The sequence below is a fragment of the Monodon monoceros genome, unplaced genomic scaffold (genome assembly GCF_005190385.1).
Source record: "Monodon monoceros isolate NGI ecotype Baffin Bay Population unplaced genomic scaffold, NGI_Narwhal_1 Super_Scaffold_15, whole genome shotgun sequence".
NCBI lineage: Eukaryota > Metazoa > Chordata > Mammalia > Artiodactyla > Monodontidae > Monodon > Monodon monoceros.
The window spans coordinates 51,421,278-51,445,433 of NW_021703771.1; the positions used below are offsets into that span (position 1 = coordinate 51,421,278).

General features: G+C 38.4%; 1 protein-coding gene across 1 annotated transcript in view; it reads left to right on the forward strand.

Moving 5' to 3' along the window:
* Positions 1-1,888: 1,888 nt before the first annotated feature.
* The window catches only part of NKAIN2 (sodium/potassium transporting ATPase interacting 2), a 678,615-nt gene continuing 656,347 nt past the window's right edge, over positions 1,889-24,156 (forward strand). Inside the window, exons 1-2 of the mRNA XM_029223534.1 lie at positions 1,889-1,948; positions 4,659-5,027. Of these exons, the coding sequence (XP_029079367.1) occupies positions 1,889-1,948; positions 4,659-5,027 (429 nt within the window). The remainder of the gene's footprint in view (positions 1,949-4,658; positions 5,028-24,156) is intronic.

The window sequence follows — 24,156 nt, forward strand, 5'->3', positions numbered from 1 at the left end:
CACACACACACACACACACACACACACACACACACACACACACACACTTCTCTGGAATATTGATTGCAACTTCAGCTTTCTGCCCAGTATCACAAAACTTCCCTTAGGCAAAGGAGCACAAAGAAGCTGGCTGCCTACTTGGAATTTGGGGGTTGGGGACAAACTATGGGAAGGAGATGACAAGGTTATATCATTATATTTCAGGAATGAAATATCCTGCCATAGGTGATGTATTTACTGGTACAATAGAATTTTTCATGTTTTATATCAGTTTTGTTTTTACGATAAGGTCTAACCTGATGCCATCGAATTATTGTGTGGTACCCCCAAAATGCATAGTAAAACCATATGTATGTATTTCAAAAAGCAATGAGGAGACATTGCCAAGGTGTGAGAGAACTGATCTAACAGACCTTAAGGTTGGCACTTTAGACCCCCTAAGATGGCCACCTAGTCATTAAAGTATACAGGACTAATGCAGCCATCTAGAAATCTGAGGGAGAAAAAAAATGATTATTACCCCAGAAAGCTGGTGAGCTCTGAAGTTTCTGCCAAATGCCTAAGGAAAAGTGCTGGGAGAATCTGGCCTGAAAGTTAGACCCAGCCAGGACGTGTTGGTCACCATTCCATTTTAAGCCCCAAGCTGGCAGGCGGAAAGGCTATCATTCAGGGATAATGGCTCCAAGAGCAAATCCTCCAGGAAATCACAAACATCCAGTTAGCTAGGTCTTTCCTGACACAGTATGTCAGGAGTCATCATTTCTGTTAATTTCTTGGTATGCTTCTTGACAAAGCATTTATTTTCTATCTACTTTACTCCATTGGGACTAGGAACCAACCGGCCTTTTAGTTTGTTGTGATAGAGCTAAAATGTGTATGAGTGTCCTGAGATGAGGGCACTTGGGATGGAATGTGAGCTAAGATGTGAGTCAGTGTCCTGGGGCAGTAGCTTAGTGGTGTGGTCATGGGTGTCTGTATCAGAAAGTAAGTGACCGACTTACGGTGAGTCAAGCCGACCCGGGTGTCAAGCCTGCTGAGCTCTTGAGCACAGGAGCCAAATGTAAGTGGGGTGGAAAACTACTCACCAAGGCAGGGCAAGGACTGAAGAAAGACAACGTGGCTGCAGAGCCTGCAGCCACCAGGCAGTCTTGGCACAGGTTCTGTGCGGTGCAACTTCCTGAGTCCCGATTTCAGAAGTTGTCAGTGCCAAGACATTGGAGCAGGTAGGGAGAGTATTCAGAGGCTGATTCAGCACTTGGGATGCAGTAAGATGGCAAGACTTGTACCAAGAGAACTGAGAATTTTAGTGCAGGATCTAGCTTCCCGCCATGTGGCAGGCAGACTCTCCCCTCATAGGCGTTAGTGGGTCGAATGGAGAAGGAGGTGAGCTCTCAGAACGCAAGGAATGGAGCTGTTCAGGTGCAGGATCAGAGAGACCCAACCTGGCATTGGGGAGTGCTGCCACTCCAGTGGTACAGGCCATCTCGGTCACCTGGAGCATCAGCTTCCATGGTCCAGCTGGCCAGGAAGAAGCCTGGTTCCAAGCTTGGTGCCCATCCTCGTGGATGAGAACTGAATGCCTGATTTTGGAAATCTAACTTGATTCCAGGCTCCAGCTCCCATCAGAAAAGAAGGGCCAGAAGTTTGGATGTGGAAGCTTTCAGGAGGTGTTAGCCATTACTAGAAACTGGATATGATACAATCTGAGAGGCGAATTAATGTGAGGTGCTAAGGAAGACAGAGTCTGGAGGTTGGGAGACTCTGGAGTGAGTGGTGGCAGAATGTCCCAAGAGGGAAGATCGTGATTACAACACGGCACTTCCTTATGTCAGTTGGTGGGTTTAAGTTTGTCTTAGATTCCTTTGTATTGAGCCATGGTGATGCTCGAATGAAGCATGCGACTTGGTGCACTGGACAATTCTCTGAACGCATGTCCTCTTTTGTGAATGTATGTGCCCCTTCAAAGAGCCTTTTATGACTCTTCCACATTACATCGATTTCTTCCTTTTAAAAAATCCTGTAATGCAGCTGGAAAAAAATGTACTTGAGCATTTAAACAATCCTTGCTTAATAGTAATTGTTTCAAATATGTAACTCGGATCATTGGAAAGGAAGGCTATCCTGTTGCTCTTGTTTTTCTTATGAGAGACCTAACACAGTGCTAGTCGAAACATGGGATCAAAACACCCTTCTTTTGTTGGGTTTTTGGGGGGCGTGGGTTTGTCAACTGACTATCTGTAGAATTCTGCATATTGCCTGGAAACAATTAAACATGTGACACTGTGCTCAGAAAATAGTAGTTTGGAGATTTGTGGACTAATATTTCTAATCCTAAAATTGTAAATGTGTACTACTTGAACAGTGATGATGAATATGTTATTTATCTGTAAAATAAAAACACAAAAGTGTATGTTGCCAAAGTTGCTCCTGCATGGTACAGAACTAATTCAGATACCTAGACAGACTGAAATGAGAGAAAACCAGTCATCGCTTCTGATGCCACTTTGAGTAACATTGTATAATGTAATCTACACTGCAGTTTGATTACATGAAAAATATATTATGAATCAAAACAGGATTTTCCTAAATATTACCAACACGTGGGATTTGTTTCGAGGAGTTTATACATGTTCACGTTCACTTTTCAAGAAAGCCGATGAAAGAGTGGGCTCTGGAGCAGTCCTGTGCAGTATGAAAAGCTGTATCTGCTTTGTCTTCTAGGGTCTATTAATTTAATACTTCATAGTATTTTACTAGCAGTATCTTTAGTAATATAAGCTCTTTAGAACTATCCGGGGAGTGTTATTATTGAGCTAAGGAATATCTGACCCTGTAATTCTTGGAATTATTTTTCTAATAATGGCTTCAAATTTATTTCAATGGCAGCTATTAAATGGAATAATCTTCAAATTATAGAAATCATTACATTACATTTTAAAACAATATTCGTTGACTATCAGGCATAAGAATATTTTTTCTTATTTTTAAAATGGTAAATAATGAAATACTAAAGCAAAAGTAACCTAAGCTGCTTTCTTCTTTTTTAGTCCTATCATGATTTTTTTAAAATAAACTAAACTCTGTAACTTACCTGTTCACCCTTGCACTCTCCTCTTTTTCTTCAGATGTTGTAATATGCAGCAGTGAAGGAATGCTTTCATTCTTGCCTAAGTTTTAGATTCATTATCTTCATGGGAAAAAACTTTCAATTAAGCTTGAACTCCAATATGGTCATTTCATATGGCCTGAGGTTTTTAGAGGAGTGCTGTCTTTTTGTTGCCAGGGATGATGATGATGATGATGTGATATTTTGGTGCTATCAAAGTTAAAATTAGGGCTTCCCTGGTGGCGCAGTGGTTGAGAGTCCGCCTGCCGATGCAGGGGACGCGGGTTCGTGCCCCGGTCTGGGAGGATCCCACATGCCGCGGAGCGGCTGAGCCCGTGAGCCATGGCCGCTGAGCCTGCGCGTCCGGAGCTTGTGCTTCGCAACGGGAGAGGCCACAATGGTGAGAGGCCTGCGTACCGCAAAACAAACAAACAAACAAAAAAGTTAAAAGTAAATGCTCATTTGAATTTTTCTCATCAAGAATGGCACATTTTTATGTTTCCAGAGATTTTCATCTCAAGGTAAGAATGAGATTTCTTTTCCAGTGATTATATATGGATTAGGGAATTATGAGTATTTTGCATTTTATTCCTTAGGATATATATTTTTTCTAAATTTCTAAAATTCATATGTATGAATGTAGTATACACGTATATATATATATTGAATTAATGTTAATAAAAATAAAACAATTGTTTTTAAAATCATTTAAAATAAAGGGAAGAAAATATAATAATGGAGATTTGTGAATAAATGTAGTGCTCATACTAAGGATAAACCTGAGAAATTAATTCTGTCCTCAATTAGATTATTTCTTATCTCTGCTTAGTTTTTTTGTTTGTTTGTTTGTTTTTGCGGTATGCGGGCCTCTCACTGCTGTGGTCTCTCCCGCTGTGGAGCACAGGCTCCGGACGCGCAGGCTCAGCGGCCATGGCTCACGGGCCCAGCCGCTCCGCGGCATGTGGGATCCTCCCGGACCGGGGCACGAACCCGCGTCCCCTGCATCGGCAGGCGGACTCTCAACCACTGCGCCACCAGGGAAGCCCTCTGCTTAGTTTTATAATCATTGCACGGCATTAATCTATAATAGCTAAGGGGTGCCACTAGCATTTTTTCTGTTGTAACAGGGTCTCCCACTAGCCCTGAGCTATGACACATGTAGCTAGCATGTAGGGCTAAGCAACTCTCCCTCTTCAAAATCCATTTAGGTGCACTGATTAACGTGAAGACTGAGACATCTCTGGCAGAGGACAAGATGTGACTTCTGCCCACAGTTGAAGTTTGGATATGTACAAACATATCCCATGAACTGTGGTTGTGAGATACTGTGATAAAAGCAAGGTTGCAAAGAGGGAAACATTCCCCGTAAAGAATGAAGTCTGACTTAGTCAGCAGGGGGCCGAGCTATGTGTAGCCATAGGTACAGTGACCCAGACAAGTATAAGTATGTAAGCAAGATTAAAAAAAAAAAAAAAATCCTACACTTTCTGGGTATGAGTCCATGTAGGTGTGCTAAATGCTACCACAGTGACAGAACGCGTTTGCCCTTCAGAAGGGCTCTTGTGGCACAGGCTTGGTAGACAGCAGCGTTTGCCTGCTGATTCTGCGTCTAGTCAGTAGAGACCTGCACCTGAGTGGGAATACGGGTTCAAATAGAGCCATTGGGGCCAGTGAAGGGGTCCTGACTTGGCTAGAAGAGGATAATGGTAGCATCAGTGTTTTTACGTTAACAGTGATGGAAGCTGGGCAGGGACGCAGGCCTGCTGTGATCCATGGTTCTCTGGCATCGTGGCTGGCAGACGATGATCACCAGGACACTAGTCAAGACCGTAGTCTGCCCAGAGTGGTTGGGCAGAGACAGGAGCGTGGAAGAGACTTGTCTCTGCTCTCTGGAGAGGCACGGGGACTTCTGTGTTACAAGGTAAACTGATGCTTTATGAGGAGAGGGATTTCATGTGCTCGTGGTCGAACCTCTCCAGTGTCAAACTTGGCAATCAAATATTTAACACAAGTATAAACGCAATCACAACAAGAGTTATTTAACTTATACATACAGCGTTCCTCACTGCTTTCTTATTTTAGCATTTCTTAAAGCCAAGTTATCAGATTGCAATGGAGATCATAAGGATAGAAAACGTAATTGTGCTATCCCCTTTACAATTACATGTAAATGATAGTAATAGCAAACACTATTGAGCGCGTTATTCGGTGTCTCACTGTATGATCTCCACAACCTATGAGGAAGGTATTATTTTATCTATATTTTATAAACGAGGGAACTAAGGCAGAGGAAAGTTAAGTAACTCGCTCAAGATCCCACAGTTAAGAAGTGATAGAAAAGGGATTTGAATCCAGTTAGCATGTGTTTAACCACCACGTTAAGCTCGCTACTGGGAGAAATATGTGACACTGCAACCCATGTTACATGAGTATCAAATGGCATATGCCTTTGAGCTTTAGTAACAAATATACTGTCCTCCTTGAGTATTTTAAAGTGATTTATTTAAACCAGGATTCCATCTTAAGGTCCCTGCTATCTAATGCTGGTGCAGAGTTACCTTGACACAAGTTAACATGATTGAGTAGTTGGTGGCTTCTGTTAGCAGTTGATTGATCATATGACACCCTGGAATAAGTGGAAGGGTTGGAAACCCTGTTTGGAAAAAAATCTTTATTCTTTAAGAGTTTGTTGTTTTGTTGTTGTAGTTGATGGGGAAATTTCTGTACCTCTTATTGCAATATGCTTTCATTAAAGACCAAATGAGGCCACCTACAGTTTGTATCTAAGAGATCCTGAGATAAATTCACTTGATGATATCAACACAGCAATTGATAAATGCTTTGGTTTTGTATGTTGTGCTACAGTAAAAATTGGATTTTGATAAAAACTTTAGCACTGATTTTGTTATAATAGGAAAGGCAGAATGATTTAAGCTTGGCAAATCCAAAACCAATGTTGATTATTCTAATTAGGTAAAGCTTGAGGAATTTCTCTGGTGATCAGCTCTGTGACTGTCCTTTGCTCCATCTACGCCTTCCTCAACATTTTCTTAAATAACAGAGTGAGGACATTGGAGAGAGAGTGATCATATTTATAGATCCATCCATTCATTCACTTATGCATTAATTCATATTTGCTGAGTACCTTCTATATATCAGGCACTATTTTAGGCTATGAAATATAGCAGTGAGTGAACAAAATGCAAAAATGTCACCGCCTCGCCTACATAAATTTTTACATTAAAATGTGGGATGGGAGCTACAGAAAAACAAAAAATGAACAAATTATATAGTATATTAGTGATAGGTACTATGAAGAAACAATGTTGGAAGTGGAATAGGAAATGGTGAGGGCTTAGGTGTTATGTATCGAGGTCAAGTAAGGTCTCCTGGAGTAATTGACATGTGGTGAAGATTTCACAGTTAAGGTAATATATTCTGATATGTGAGGGAAGAGAAGAAAGAATAGCAAGTGCAAAGGCAACATCCAGTGTGGCTAGAACTGAGTAATGGGGGATAGTCAGATGTGCGATCAGAGGAGGATACGATAGGATGGGACCAGAGCTTGCAGAACCTCGTCAGTCATTAAGGGATGTTGGCTTTACTTCTGAGTGGTAACATCAAGGGAGAATTTGGAGCACGGCTGCTACATGACTTTGCTTGTTTTATAAAGGGTAACATTCTGGTTCATAGGTGGAAAACAGTGCAGGAAAAATATGTTGTCGACCCACAGAGACCTACTGCAGTAATTCAGGCAATAGGTAATGGTAGCAGTAATTATGCTCAGTTTCTGGATATTTGTGGGTTTATCATTGAGGTACAATTTACACACAATGTAGTGCATACATCTTAATTGCATAGTTTGGTGAGTTTTGGCAAGTGGATAACTCATGCAAACAACAACCCAATAAAGTTATAGAAGATTACCATGATTGCCATGCCTGCAGAGTCCCCTCATTCCCTTTTCCTGTCAATCTCCATATTGCCAAAGGCAACCACTGTTATGGTTTCTTTCCCCTTAGATTAGTTTTGCCCATTCTTTGTGTGTGTGTGTGTGTGTGTGTGTGTGTGTGTGTGTGTAGAATAATACACTGTATACTCTTTTATATCTGGCTGCTTCTTTCAGCATCATGTTTGTGACATGTATCTATATCTTTGTGGCTACCAGTAGTTCTTTTTATTGCTGAGTGGTATTCCATTGCGTGGCTATACCACAATTTGTTTATTCATTCTCCTGTTGGTGGACATTATAGTGTGTTCATAGTTCGTGTTTACTGTGAATAAAGCTGCTAGAATCCTTCTTGTATGATTATTTTTGTGGGCATGTTTTTCTTTCTCTTAGGTAAATAGTGAGAATATAATTGCTGGTACACAGGGTAGGTATATATTTAACATTTTAAGAATCTTTGAGGTTTTCAAAATGTTTTAACATTTATACTCTTCTCAGCAATGTATTTCCAGTTGCTCTGTATCCTTGTAATACATTATCAGTCTTGATTTTAGTAATTGTAATATATGTATAGGAGAATTTCATTGGAGTTTTTTTGTTTTTTGTTTTTTGCGGTACGCGGGCCTCTCACTGTTGTGGCCTCTCCCGTTGCGGAGCACAGGCTCCGGACGCGCAGGCTCAGCGGCCATGGCTCACGGGCCCAGCCGCTCCGTGGAACGTGGGATCTTCCCGGACCGGGGCACGAACCCGTGTCCCCTGCATCGGCAGGCGGACTCTCAACCACTGCGCCACCAGGGAAGCCGTCATTGGAGTTTTAATTAGCATTTCAGAATATATTTTTTATGGAAGAATTAATAGAATTTCTTTTTCTTTTTAAAGACAGTATATCTTTTATTTCATGTGATTATATACATCATACTAGAATTTCTTGATTTGGATGAGGTTATGAGAGAAAGAGTGGAGTAAAAGAGGACTGTAAGAATTTTTGGCCTGATTAACGAAGTTATGTTGTCCAGTAACTGAGGTGAGAGAGACTGAGCTAAGAGAAGATGGGAAGAGGGGAAAGAATGTCGAAAATCAAGTATGAGAACATGTTATCCTATTAGATAAGTTAAAGTGGAGATGTCAGGTAGGAAGTTGGCTATGCGGTTTAAGTTCAGGGACGATGTCTTCTGGGGAGGCATGAGGATGCTTAAAGCCATGAGATTGGTGACATCACTAAAGGAGTAAGTGGAAGTGGAAAAGAGATGAATTCAAAGCACTCAGCTGGGGTCCCCTAAAATTAGATTCATTAAAAAAAAAAACCCAGCAAGACTTTGAGATGAACTAGCGAGAGAGGAAAGAGGAAATGTACCAGAGTGTGGCACTGTTAAACCCAAGAAAGGAGAGTTTTCAATGGAGAGGGAGTGAGAAACTGTGCCCAGTGTTGCCTTAAGGAGTGATTACTGCAGGTAAGATATTACTGGGGACAGTAATTTGGTGGTCAGAGAGCGAGATGCTTGAAACGGATAGTGCTGTATAGAATTCCAGTTCTTAGTAATGGGGAACGATCATTGAGACAGTGGCTCTATTAGGATGAAGGAGAGGATCACAGGAAGAAAGGAATTTAGGGGACAGAAAGGCCAGTGTGCTTGGAACAAATGATACAAGTTTTGGAAAAGTTGTATGTATCAAGCTACAATAATAGGCTAAATCTATCAGCCTGTCAATTAACAAGAAAAAAGAGGAAGTTTTGAATTTACATCTAATATACTAACTGTACCAGGAAAGTCAAGATTTAACATTAGACCGTATATACAGAACTTAATGGATTTAGTTGACTGCGTACTTAGTAAGGGTTTGCCAATTAGATTATCAATGATGTTTTCCAGTAAAGTTTCTCAGAAACAATTTGCCAAAAACATTATTAATGTCAATCTGCAGTAAATAATAGCAACCAAAATAAGGAAGACTTTCCACTTTCCACTTTCCACTTTCTGTAAGCAACATTTAAATACCATGTTCTTTCACGTGTTCTGTATAGAACATATCAAAGGAAGAGAGCTCAGGATTATGAGAAAATTTCAAACCATGTCACATGATGACCATGTTCACAAACAGATATTTTCATGTATTTCCCTTAAGAAAAAAAAAAGAAGTTAAGGAAAAATAAATGAGTGGCGTTTAATATTTTTCCTTGAAAATTAGTGATGAGAAAATGTAGAGATACCACTTGTTTACAACAGTAAAAAGTTTTATATTTCAATGATTCATAGCATTGCTTCATCAGCAATGTGATTTGTGAACATTTTTGTAAATGAACAAGGTGGAGTTAACCTTACAGAAAAGGCTTATGTTTTATGGTTCTAAGACACCGTCAATTATGTTATACCATTATTTTCATAGCAAGCTGCCATTGAAACTAACACATGACTTCACTTTTAAGACCCATCTTGATTTCAAAAGTGTTAGAATATGAAAAATGTTTAATTTATATTAATGATATGTAGCAATTAAAAGCTACCATCGGGGCTTCCCTGGTGGCGCAGTGGTTGAGAGTCCGCCTGCCGATGCAGGGGACATGGGTTCGTGCCCCGGTCCGGGAAGATCTCACATGCCACGGAGCGGCTGGGCCCGTGAGCCATGGCCGCTGAGCCTGCGCGTCAGGAACCTGCGCTCCGCAACGGGAGAGGCCACAACAGTGAGAGGCCTGCGTACCGCAAAAAAAAAAAAAAAAGCTACCGTCCCTCAACTTCTCGTTTTTTAATAATGTTGGTATTTTAATAATGTTGGTGTTTTAGTGTTCTATGTGTCTTTCAAATATCCCAAATTGACATAGAAATGTATTATGGAAAGCACAGACTTTCCTATAGAATATCAAAAATTTTATGCAAAAATTGTATTTTTATTACAATTAGAAGTTCTGTTTTCCCTAAATAATTTTTCAAGACATGTTTAGCTCTTTGAGATCAGTGACAAAATTCTTACTGGAATGATTCTAATTATCCAGTCAAAATGCTGTTCTTTACTTGTTGAATTAGGGCCATTTCTTTTGATGATTAGTAAGAAAATGGAGATTCTATGAAAGGTATACCATGTATCCTTAATACTCTCACCTGCAGTATCTTCAGGTTTGCACTGAGAAGTCCCTCTGGCTGTGTCATAAAGTGGTTCACGTACTTCTTGTGCCTTCTGGTTTATGGCTGGCTTTTGTCAGCATGTTCCATCCTTATTAGATCTTCCTTGAGGTCATATTAAACTATCATAGGAACAGCACTCTCTGAGATGTTTGTGTAATGATTAATGTGACATTGTCTGGTAACTTATGTGGTAATAGCACATTATCATTTAAAAATAGCTGAATGAAGTTTTAACTTTAATTCAGGCTCTCTTCTGAAGAAATCTAAAATCTTGGCTGTAAAGATACAGTTGGATGAACACTGGTTTTGTGTGAACAGCTAGAAAAAAAAGCTGGATTTGAGCCTGAAGTAACTTCAGTGGAGAAAAAGGAAGTAGCACTTTAAGAAGGAGCTGTGAAGTAGATATTCCTCACCCCAAAACGTGTGGTAACTTGTAAGCTTGATGCTTTTCTTACTACTGAATGCCATCTACGTGTAACCACGGCAATTATACGTCCATGTTTAAAGATCAGACTAAAGGAAAATGATAAAGATCTGGGTATTATTTAATCTTATGAGTTACCACTTCTTATGAATGAAGTGGAAAAATAATTTTTCAAAAAAAAAAATACCAGGACTTAAAAACAGACTTCCATATGGCAGTATTCAGAAGTGTTCACACAGGAGACTGTGGGTGTGACACGAAACTCTGTTTCATTTCTTAAAGTGATTAGGTATATAAAATGCTTTTTTGGTTTGAACTACATATTTACTTTTCTAATTTCTTCACCTTTCCATTATGATATTGTCAGTGGGAAGTGGGGCCACATGAGTCAGTTGCTTTTCTCCAATATTGAATTACAAGTGAATTCAGTTTTGCTTCAGGTAGAAAAACCTTTCATAGAAATATTCTCCAGGTAGGTATAGTGGAAGAATCTAATATCAACGTGTTTGCATACCATAGTAAGATTTACAGAATGAAGTTCAGATATACTGATTACTTACATCTCAGCAAAGTTGAAGACGTTTCTCCCAGGTGGTCTCTCTGAGGCATTTGATAGCATCTTTCTTAATGCTTTGGATTGCCCAGGAAGCAAGCAGCAGGGCAGAATGGTCAGTGCCAGCCTCATACTTTATTTGGCAATAAGACGAAGAGTTGACCAGAACATCTGCCCATGTCCTATTCTGTTCGGGTTTTAGTAACATCAGTATAATTCCGTATTGGTATCATTCCCCCCTCTTCCACTTTCTGTGACAGTGCCATATAAAGCTGCTATTACAGAATGGATTCTGCCCTAAATCTCATTGGATCTCTATATAAAAATCCTTGAAACAATGAGGATGAGAGAGCTATACTTTAGGAGATGTTCTAACTAACCAAGGAGATGTGGTTCTCTTTCTCCTCAAGACAGAGCTGCAGAATTTTTCATCTGAGGTCTTTGTGAGGTCAGAGTATTTTCTTTTCTTCTTTTCTAAAAACTTAAACTGAACCCTGGGATAGAGCATGATGGCAATCATAGGTTCATTCCCGTGACAGGGGCAAAAGGTGCCAGTGTCTTGTCTTTTCAGGTCTGTTTCTACATAACTGGTACTCTCATTTATTTTTGCCCAATATTAACTTTAAAAAGATAAGGTATGGCTAAAATAATGATACATCCCAATGACATAAAGTGAATGGAAATTAAGAACAAAAGGACACAACACTAGAGAGCTAAGATGAAGCCGAGGGTAGATTTAGAAAGTTGGAAGGTGTACTCAGCAATGTAAGTTAGAAGGCTGCAGTTTTAGCTTATAAATTTCTATCTTCTAAAGGAAAGAGAAAACAAATTATTTGCAGTATTTGAAGTGGTCATGCTATTAATGCTAACTAATTTCTCAAGAGGAAAAAAAGACCTTTTCTTTTATTCCAACTATAGATACATTGTTCTCACAGCTAGTGCTGTGATGAGGTAAACATCCTCAACAAAACCCTTCCAGTGACTATAGTAAAAATATGATTGTAGGCATTTTTCTTATTACCTACATTTAATGTGAGCCTGTGAGTGATTGTAACATGGAACCTAGAAAAATGCAATTATATGAGGGTCTGTAAAAAGTGATCTCTGCGGACAAAGGGTTATGATAGTCTGATTTTGTTTCCAGTATAAAAAATTAGAAATCTAGAGCAGAAGTTGGCAGATTGGTCCCTTCAGACCAGAGTAAATATTTTTGGTCTTGTGTGTCATATGGGCTCTGTCACAACTGTTCAGCTCTGCTGTGGTAGCATGAAAGTAGCCACAGATAATGTGTAAATGAATGGGTGTAACTGTGTATCAATAAAACATGATTTACAAAATCAGGCAGTGAGCCAGATTTAGTTCTTGAATCAGTTTGCCAACTCCTCATCTGAAGAAATAAGGATTTTATTCACTTTGAAGTTTTCTTTGTATCTGTAATTCCTCAGATCAAAATTTTAATAAGCATTAGAAAGCAAGGATTAGAAACTCAAATATATTTTTCAATTTGAGGACCTGAGACAAAAATTCTATTACCATGTAAGGGTAATATATGATAAAGTCCCTCAACCTGAAGTCTGGTTTGACATCTTCATATGAAAAGTAAATCATTTAACCAGAGCTTCCTCACCTCTGAATAAGTGAGGTTGAGTGAGTTGGAAGTAATCAGCCTCAACATTTTTCGCTCCAAATTCCACATCTTACTGAAAAACAAATGAATGCTCGTAAATAAGGTGCACCCAGGAATGGCCAGGTGTGGATCTTGGCTCTTCCACCTGCCAGATCTGTGAATCTGAGCAAGTCACCTCACCTGTCTATAACTTGATCTTCTTATCAGAGAACTGGGAATAATTCCTTCACAGGGTTGCTATGAGGCAAACTAGCCATTAGCTGAATGATTCATATGCATTAGTAGATGATCGTTTGGACTCCTGAAGTCTATGCCAGAAGCCTCAAGTTGTTGGCCAGGGGGACTGTATAAAACATAGAACTATTTAATTGACCATGCAAAACTTGGGCTATATAAGCATCTGAGATGCAAATATGAGAAAATATGACATTACAGGAAAATATGGATTTTAGGGGAAAGAAAAAGAGGAAATCAAAGATCTGACCATGTTAGGCCTGCAGTGTTGAATGGAAGTGATCGGCTGTCCACGTTAGCAGGACATGTGGCTCCCACCTGCCAAGCCTGTCTCGCTGATGCTCAGCCTGGTCTCTGGTGACATTCATAATCTGGTTTGTCCTGCTGCTTTTCTTTTGCAGTGCCCAGAAGAAATAGGAGCCCTCTAGGTACTATGTCTGCAATTTTTTCTTTTTTATACTTGATCTACTTCACTTGTTACATTAGTTGCATGGTTCTTGTCAGGACCCCAGAAAGTAGTGGCTTAGACAGTATGTAAATCAAGAACTTAATAGGTGAGCGTGCGTACTGGGAAAGTTGGTGCAGGGTGCCCAGGAAAGGTGGTTCGCGCTGTTTTGACTTCATTGGAGTCAAGCCTCAACTGTGACTGTGGCTCCTTCTGCTCCCACCAGCTCTCCTTCAGCTTCTCCAGGCTCAGGAGAAAGAGGATATATGTTATCATGCTTAGCTGTTGAGAGAGAAAGAAAGCAACAATAATGGCAGACTGATGCTGCAGCCGTGTGGCTGACAGCATCTTGGTGCTCCGGCCGGGTATCAGGCCTGAGCCTCTGAGGTGGGAGAGCTGAGTTCAGGACATTGGACCACCAAAGACTTTCTGGCCCCACGTAATATCAATCGGTGAGAGCTGTCCCAGAGATCTCCGTCTCAACACTGAGACCCAGCTCCACTCAACGGCCAGCAAGCTCCAGTGCTGGACACCCATGCCAAACAACTAGCAAGACAGGAACACAACCCCACCCATTAGCACAGAGGCTGCCTGAAATCATACTAAGTTCACAGACACCCCAAAACACACCACAGGATGTGCTCCTGCCCACCAGAAAGACAAGATCTAGCCACATCCACCAGAACACAGGCACCAGTCCCCTCCACCAGGAAGCCTACACAAACCACAGAAGCAACCTTACCCACTGGGGGCAGACACCAAAAACAATGGGAACTACAAACATGTAGTCTCTGAAAAGGAGACCTCAAACACAGTAATTAAAGCAAAATGAGAAGACAGAGAAACACACAGCAGATGAAGGAGCAAGGTAAAAACCCACCAGACCAAATAAATGAAGAGGAAATAGGCAGTCTACCTGAAAAAGAATTCAGAGTAATGATAGTAAAGATGATCCAAAATCTTGGAAATAGAATGGAGAAAACACAAAAGTGTTTAACAAGGATGTACAAGAACTAAAGAGCAAACAAACAATGATGAACAACACAATAAATGAAATTAAAAATTGTCTAGAAGGAATCAATAGCAGAATACTGAGGCAGAATAACAGATAAGTGACCTGGAAGATAAAATAGTAGAAATAAATCCTGCAGAGCAGAATATAGAGAAAAGAATGAAAAGAATTGAGGCCAGTCTCGGAGACCTCTGGGACAACATTAAACGCACCAACATCGAATTATAGACATCCCAGAAGAAGAAGAGAAAAAGGGACAGAGAAAATATTTGAAGAGATTATAGTTGAAAACTTCCCCAAAATGGGAAAGGAAGCGCAATCAAGTCCAGGAAGCACAGAGAGTCCCATACAGGATAAAGCCAAGGAAAAACACGTCAAGACCCGTATTAATCAGACTCTCAAAAATTAAATACAAAGAAAAAATATTAATTGCAGCAAGGAAAAAGCAACAGATAACATACAAGGGAATCCCCATAAGGTTAACAGCTGATCTTTCAGCAAAAACTCTCTAAGCCAGAAGGGAGTGGCAAGACGTATTTAAAAAGATGAAAGGGAAAAATCTACAACCACGATTACTCTACCCAGCAAGTATCTCATTCAGATTCGATGGAGAAATAAAAACCTTTACAGACAAGCAAAAGGTAAGAGAATTCAGCACCACCAAACCAGCTTTACAACAAATGCTAAAGGAACTTCTCTAGGCACGAAACACAAGACAAGGAAAAGACCTATAATAACAAACCCAAAACAGTTAAGAAAATGGTAATAGGAACATACATATCAATAATTACCTTAAATGTAAATGGATTAAATGCTCCAACCAAAAGACATAGACTGGATGAATGGATACAAAAACAAAACCCGTATATATGCTGTGTACAAGAGACCCAGTTCAGATCTAGGGACACGTACAGACTGAAAGTGAGGGGATGGAAAAAGATATTCAATGCAAATGGAAATCAAAAGAAAGCTGGAGTAGCAATTCTCATATCAAACAAAATAGACTTTAAAATAAAGACTATTAAAAGAGACAAAGAAGGACACTACATAATGATCAAGGGCTCAATCCAAGAAGAAGATATGACAGGTGTAAACATTTATGCACCCAACATAGGAAGGCAAATGCTAACAGCCATAAAAGGGGAAATTGACGGTAACACAGTCATAGTAGGGGACTTTAACACCCCACTTTCACCAATGGACAGATCATCCAAAATGAAAATAAATAAGGAAACACAAGCTTTGAATGATACATTAAACAAGATGGACTTAATTGATATTTATAGGACATTCCATCCAAAACAACAGAATACACTTTCTTCTCAAGTGCTCGTGGAACATTCTCCAGGACAGACCATACCTTGGGTCACAAATCAAGCCTTGGTAAATTTAAGAAAATTGAAATCATATCAAGCATCTTTTCTGACCACAATGTTATAAGACTAGATATCAATTACAGGAAAAAAAAAAACTTAAAAAAATACAAACATAGGAAGGGTAAACAATATGCTACTAAATAACCAAGATATCACTGAAGACATCAAAGAGGAAATTTAAATATACCTAGAAACAAATAACAATGACACAACACAAAATTCTCAAACACAAAATTAATGCACAGAATTCTCTTGCATTCCTATACACTAATGATGAAAAATCTGAAAGAGAAGTTAAGGAAACACTCCCATTTACCACTGCAACCAAAAGAATAAAACACCTAGGAATAAACCTACCTAAGGAGACAAAAGACCTGTTTGCAGAAAACTATAAGACACTGATGAAAGATATTAAAGATGATACAAACAGATGGAGAGATATACCATGTTCTTGGACCAGAAAAATCAACATTGTGAAAATGACTATACCACCCAAGGCAATCTACAAATTCAGTGCAATTGCCATCAAACTACCAATGGCATTTTTCACAAAACTAGAACAAAAAATTTCACAATTTGTATGGAAACACAAAAGATCCCAAATAGCCAAAGCAATCTTGAGAAAGAAAAACAGAGCTGGAGGAATCAGGATCCTTGACTTCAGACTATACTATAAAGCTACAGTAATCAAGACAGTATGGTACTGGCACAAAAACAGAAAGATAGATCAATGGAACAGGATAGAAAGCCCAGAGATAAACCCACACACATATGGTCACCTTATCTTTGATAAAGGAGGCAAGAATATACAGTGGAGAAAAGACAGCCTCTTCAATAAGTGGTGCTAGGAAAACTGGACAGCTACATGTAAAAGTATGTAATTAGAGCACTCCCTAACACCATATACAAAAATAAACTCAAAATGGATTAAAGACCTAAATGTAAGGCCAGACACTATAAAACTGTTAGAGGAAAACATAGGCAGAACACTCTATGACATAAATCACAGCAAGATCCTTTTTGACCCACTTCCTAGAGAAATGGAAATAAAACCAAACATAAACAAACAGGACCTAATGAAACTTAAAAGCTTTTGCACAGCAAAGGAAACCGTAAACAAGATGAAAAGACAACCCCAGAATGGGAGAAAATATTTTCAAACAAAGCAACTGACAGAGGATTAATCTCCAAAATATACAAGCAGCTCATGCAGCTCAGTATCCAAAAAACAAACAGCCCAATTCAAAAATGGGCAAAAGACCTAAATAGACATTTCTTGAAAGAAGATATACAGATTGCCAACAAACACATGAAAGGATGCTTTTAACAATGTAGTATCACCTCACACCAGTCAGAATGACCAATATCAAAAAATCTACAAACAATAAATGCTGGAGAGGGTGTAGAGAAAAGGGAACCCTCTTCCACTGTTGGTGGGAATGTAAATTGATACAGCCACTATGGAGAATAGTATGGAGGTTCCTTAAAAGACTAAAAATAGAACTACCATATGACCCAGCAATCCCACTACTGGGCATATACCCTGAGAAAACCATAATTCAAAAAGTCATGTACCACAATGTTCATTGCAGCTCTATTTACAATAGCCAGGACATGGAAGCAACCTAAGTGTCCATTGACAGATGAATGGATAAAGAAGGTGTGGCACATATATACAACGGAATATTACTCTGCCATGAAAAGAAATGAAATTGAGTTATTTGTGGATAGGTGGATGGACATAGAGTCTGTCATACAGAGTGAAGTAAGTCAGAAAGAGTGAAACAAATACCATATGTGAAGACATATATATGGAATCTAAAAAAAAAAAAAATTGGTTCTGAAGAACCTAGGGGCAGGACAGGAATAAAGACGCAGATGCAGAGAATGGACTTGGGGATATGGGGAGGTGGAAAGGTAAGTGAAGTGAGGGAGTGGCATTGACATATACACTACCAAATGTAAAATAGATAGCTAGTGGGAAGCAGCCGCGTAGCACAGGGAGATCAGCTCGGCGTTTTGTGACCATCTAGAGTGGTGGGATACGGAGGGTGGGAGGGAGACACAAGAGGAAGGGGATATGGGGATATATGTATACATATAGGTGATTCTCTTTGTTATACAGCAGCAACTAACACAACAATGTAAAGCAATTATACTCCAGTAAAGACGTTAAAATTAAAAAGTTAAAGGCATTCTGTGATAAAAGAATTTCTGGTTAAATAAGCTTAGGGATGCTGAGAGAAGCAACGAAACCAGGTGTCTTTCCTTTGGGCCTCTCATTATCTTTTAATATATTAATACTACCCGGCTCCGAGATAGGAGTGCAGGCTACAGCTTTCTTGAATTGATTTAACAAAGAAAACAATTTAAGCAATCATCCTTTAATCCTTCATGCATTTGTGGCCACTCAGCCATTGACCAAGTCTCTCCTTGAACGTGATGTGGTAAGCACTGCCTTTACCATTCCAAAAGTCCCCTTAAAATTTGTAATTTTAAGACAAACATTCTAGATGTATCCGTTACAAATAGTATCTACTGACACTATTTCAGGGGTTATTATCCACTGATTACCTGATGATTGAGCCTACTTTATAACATTGCTGTATAATAATAGTATCGATGGTATAATAGTCATGTAGCAGAGATTGAGTGAATAGTTATAGGCAGTGATTAAGTACTTTGCTGGATTATCTCATGTAATCCTCACAAAAATATTGTGAAGTGGTTTATCTTATCCCTGTCCTACAGAGGATGAAAATGAGGCACAGAGAGGCTAAATAAACTGTTGAAGGTCACACAGCTACTAAGTAAGGCGACGAAGATCTTTAGCCCTCACTCTTAGCTGTTGGACTCCACTGTATTGGCTGGATGCAATGACAGTTGGAAATCATCTGCTGCAAATTATATCTAAATTAGTGTGATCTTAGACTATGTTTCTTTTGCTCAGTAACTATGTATGAAGATAAACTGCTTATTGAGAGTAACACTAGCTTTTAAGCATAAAACTTCAATAAAAATGGAGAAGTGTATGTTACCTTTCATTTCTTTTTTTCCAGGACATATATCTGGATAATTCAGTAGGTTCATAGAATTGTGGTGAAACTTAAAAAGAAGAGGTCATGAAACATAGCTGCTTAACAGCTTTAAAATATTATATGATCTAATGAGGTGGTTTCTAAGGACCCATAGACCTCTTAAGGCACAGATTTCTTGTACCAGTTCCTGTAGGTCCTGATTAGCCCCAAACTGCTCCCAATTTGAAGCAATAAAGGCCAAGAAAGATCAACAAAAGCTATACGTAATTTGATATTCCTCTGTGAGGTGATAGAAATTTAACAGTGCTTAATAAAGAAATAGATATGCCTAAATTCCCTTGCCCTCATGTCATCACCGTCCACCTTTCCCTGGAGTCTTGTGTATGATTTTGCCCCAAGAGGTACAAACTTCCACTTTATTAAAGGCAAAAATATGACAGTGTATTGGGAAGATGTTCAGTGAGGTCCAACAATAGTAAGTTAGAAGAAAACATTTTTTTATTCAGTAGATTGGTGGAGAAAAAATACACAAAATAATTAATAAAATATTTGTTCTAAGTGTATAGATATATACACAAACATAAAAATATACATACTGCATTTCATGAATATCAAGATGCTATTAATTGTAATATACAACATTGTCATCAAAAGCTTTTAACAGAAAATATAAACATTGTATAAACACACAACAGTATTTTTTGTGAGATACATTCAGATTTCAGGCATCATAAGAATTCACGTGTACCTTGTGATGGAGTCTGGCTGAGATGGAATTGATGGATTGTTGACTGATCAGATATGGGGTTTGGTAGAATGAGAAAAGGAGAAGTTGAGGTTGTTCTGGTTGGCTGGCTAAGGGCAGGGCTGGTGGATCTGGGAAATAAATTGAAATTGTAGCACACTGTAAAGTTTATTTAAGAAGTTCTTAATACGTGTCAAATTGAAATTCTTGTTGAATTAGTTGGGGTTACCTTTAAATGGGTCACCCTCTAATCATGCCTTATTTGTCCCTCTGGTATATTTACAAGTACTGAGGATGGATGGGCATCATTAGTTATCTCTTATTATATTGTACCACAAATACCTTAACTGTGAGTTTTTCAGAGTAATGTGTCCATTCATGTCTACAGGGTGGTAACTATTCGAAGATTTCATGACCATGGCTCAGTGTTCATGTTTCACTGGTATTATTCCATTAAATCAAAACATGATTTTCTTCCAGAAAAAAAGGTTTTTTTTCTTAAATAACATGTATTTTTCTAGCTGTGAAAAAAGTTCATAATTGAAGACAATTTGGAAAATGTTGGTTAAAAAAAAAAGTTGACTTAAAATCATCTATAATTGCACATCTACCTACCTATAAATACTTAATTTGAAATGTTTCCAGACTTTTTGTTTACAGAATTTTTTCATATAAAATTGAGATCAGTTATAGTTTTAATTCTTCCCCATTTAAAATGGACACTGTGAACATGTCATTATTTTAAAAACAGTTGTTTAGTCTGGGTAGATAAGAAAGCACATATTCAATAGTTTGAGTGAATGAAGTAACTGTTTATTTCATACAACTGAGAGTCATGTTTATCCATGTTATTCAACTGACTTCAGAGAGAGGAGTTTTATAACAGTTCTAACGAAAATCTACTGCTATGTAAAAACTCATCAAGAGGAAAGGAAACCTAATTATTATATCTCTAATTGTTTGTATTTTGTAAGGTTACGTAATACAATGAATTCAGGTGGCTCCAGATATTAATAAATTTGAACAAATTATACAAGTTGCAGTTGGCAATAACACTCCAAAATGCAGTATTTCTGAAAAACTAGTGACTCCTTATAATTTCAAATAATTTTCAGAAAGCTCCTTAAACTTAACTTTTGCTAGACAGTCTCTGGACCTTAAAGATCAATAAGAATATTCCAAATTCATAAAACTCTTCAAGTCGCAAGTCTGCCCTGATTAAAGAAGTTTCTGTAGCATCATAATTCATTATTCTCTTCCCAAAATGTCTGATATCCACAGTGATGTTAAAAAATAGAACTTTTAGAAATGAATTTAAGTGATTTATAGTACTTATCATTGGGCCTGTGATTTTAAGCTCCATTTTGATAAATATCAGGTACTGTATTTCAAAATAAGCTTTGTTTGAGCTTGGCCATTTAGAGTTATACCTAATATAAATGTAAACTGTTGTCCACTGGCTTGCTAGGGTGCCTTGAAATCTACTGCCTTCAACCATCAGATAAATGTGTTAAAGGTCACTTTAAAATTTCTGGTGCTGGGCAAGGAATAGCTGCCCAGTGAACACATGACTGGCTACCTTCTGGAAGGCTGCTCTGAGTGGCTTCTAAAGGGGTGGGGTTACATAGAGCATTGGTAGGTTAGAAATGGGGGAGGCACTGAGGGCAACATGATTATGTTGGTGAGAGAGAAAGCAGCTAAAAAAGAACGAGGCAGACTCAAAAAGGAGCCAGAAAGAAATTCCAGTACGTACAAATTAGTTACTTCTTGTTTTGATATTTTTAAAATACTCTTTTCTTGTAATTTTCCATTTTCTGATATATACCCTACATATATTGTGGAAATCAAGCGTTTTTGTTTGTTTGCATGGATGTGTATTTGTTGCACATTTATAACAAAATCTGACTGTCATTTCAGAGGTTCTGTATCAGTCATCAGGCAGTTGATGAGAAAAACTATCTAGGATCCATTCCTGAAATTGGATGGTGGCATATTAAAGGGAATAGCTTCTTATTTTAGTTCTGATAATGACTTTGTAGTATTAGTTATGCTATAAGTTGAAACTCATGGATTATATACTACCTAATAACAGGGACTGGATTCTTCAGGCTGTTATCCTTTCCTGCGTGTAGTTAGTAAGTCAAAAACACTCAAAACTGCAAGGAGATGCCATTGCACTTTAAGACAAAATTGATTGCCTAATCAATGTTAAGAGACATTGAGGGAGACATCTAAGACTTCATGTTGGTTAATTGGATAGTCTAGTTGTTCTCACAATGCAGAATACTGATTCATCAATATCACTGACCACTTAGGATGAAGTATTACAGCCCTCCATGTGCTTTACTTTATCACTGCCTTTCACATTTTGAGGATGCAGCTATGAGGCTATGATACTTGCTTGGCCTGAAAATGTTGATGATTTATTGATTTAAAAAAATAATGGAATCTATCGTTCTCATTTTGACTTATTTCTAATTGCAAGAAGGATGGATTTAATTAAAATATTACACTGGAAAAAGTGCTTTATTTTTGGTTATACCTGGGAAAGAAAAGATTTTACAGCATCTCCATTTGTCTATCAGTATGTGCAGCTTCACTGTCTTTTCTTTATTCCAGTAGTCACCTCAATAAATCACTTATTTTTAATGACATTTATAAATGTCTTTGCATTTTATAAATGTTATTGCATTTCCTGTTACAAAGCAGCATTAATGGGAAATTGTTAATGGAAACTTGAATCATCTAAATTATCAAGAATTTCAAAATGACAAATCTATTATTTATTATGAATAATAGTCCTGCAGTTTAATGTAGCTACAATTTTTTTTTTTTTTTACAAGTGATAATCATTCAGCCCTGAACAAATCTATTGTATTATATTGTCTATTGTATTCGAGGGCCAGGTAATAATTAATTGCTGAGTAGTGTCCTTGAAGAGGCAAGGTTGGTACTAGTAGAAATTTGGAGAAAAGCCTTCCATAAATGCATGGGCAATCAAGAATATTAGATAGACATTAATCACAGATAGGTGTTTGAATATGGTGACCAAATCTTTTGGAAGTTTGTGATAGATTCAGCTTTCTCAGTGAGGCAAGAACCAAGTTGGCCAGGTAAGAGGGTGAATAAAGGAAGAGATGGTAGAGGTTTGAAAAACATCAAGAAAACCTATGTTTTTTTGAGAAGTAGGAAACAGAATGGGCTAGGGAGCTATGGCATCTTTGCTGCAAAGTGAGGACAAGAGGAAGATGAGAGAAGTGAAAAGTTGGTAGGATCAGACTCCTGGTGTGAAGATGGAATTCCAGAGGAAACAAGATGGAAAGAGAGTATTGTGACTGGAGACGAGGCCAATTGAGACTCTGGAGTGGCTGCATGATATGATCGTGGGGTGAGTGGCTGAGTTAGAATAGAGACAAGATTCTTGGAAGACAGTGGGTCAGTGAGGCCTACCTGTGAAGCTAAATAATTGGGCAGATCATCTACCTGAATGTTGAAATCACCAATAGTTACAACAAGAGTAGCATTGCAGAGGCTGACATTGAGCCCAAAGCTAAACTCTGCATAGTCTATGGAGGGGTGTGACCTGGGGGTGAAGAAGAAGGCTCATGGGTGGTTTAATATGATAATGTCACCTACAGCTGTACGCCTTTGTGGAGGAGGAAGGGAGAAATGTCTGGAAGAGCCAATGGCAATGAACAATATGGATTATACCAATCCTTATCTGAGGCCCACCACATGTATGAGAGGGGTGAGAGTAAAGAACCACCACATGCGAATTCTCCTGAGAATGCAATATTGTTAGAGGAGAGCAGGAAAATGAAAGAATGCTCCCAGAAGATGATGAAGATACAGATTTTTACTAATGATTATCTTTTGTGTGTTTGGCAAAAACCATATCTAACACTTTAAAAGCCTATGAAGTAAAACTCTGCCCTTTCTGTAAAAGGTTCTAGAATTTAAAGATTCTCTCAAACTGTTAATGCCTGCTGAAGAGTACTATAGATAACATGTGATTTACAAAGCAGAAGGGTACGTGTGTCTATTACAAAATGCTATTAAAAGAAGTGTTAAATAATGCTTTTTATTGATAATAACTGGCTATTTTAAAAGAATGGCTCTGAAGGGGAATCATTTGTTCCCTATTTAATTTTTATCAGCCTATGCTTCTGTCCACCATCCCATTAGTCATCTTAATGGTGTTTGCCTTCTTAAAATATGGAGGGGATAAAAATTGATAGCTCATAAACACATATTAAAGAGTAATTTGAGATTTATAGAAGAGAATAAAGAGGAACAGAGGAATGGCCACTGTAGGCAATGCGAACATGCAAGCAAAATGAAATAATCCATACACACAGTGTGTGCTTGGAAGCATTATGAGTACACATGTACATACACACACAGAAAACTGAATTGTGACTCAATCATAGGAAGCTGTTGTAAAACTCTCCTGTAATAATCAAATATATTTTGTACCTAATTTGTCTCTTTATGGAAAGACCTTTTTCTATATCCTACATAGCCACCA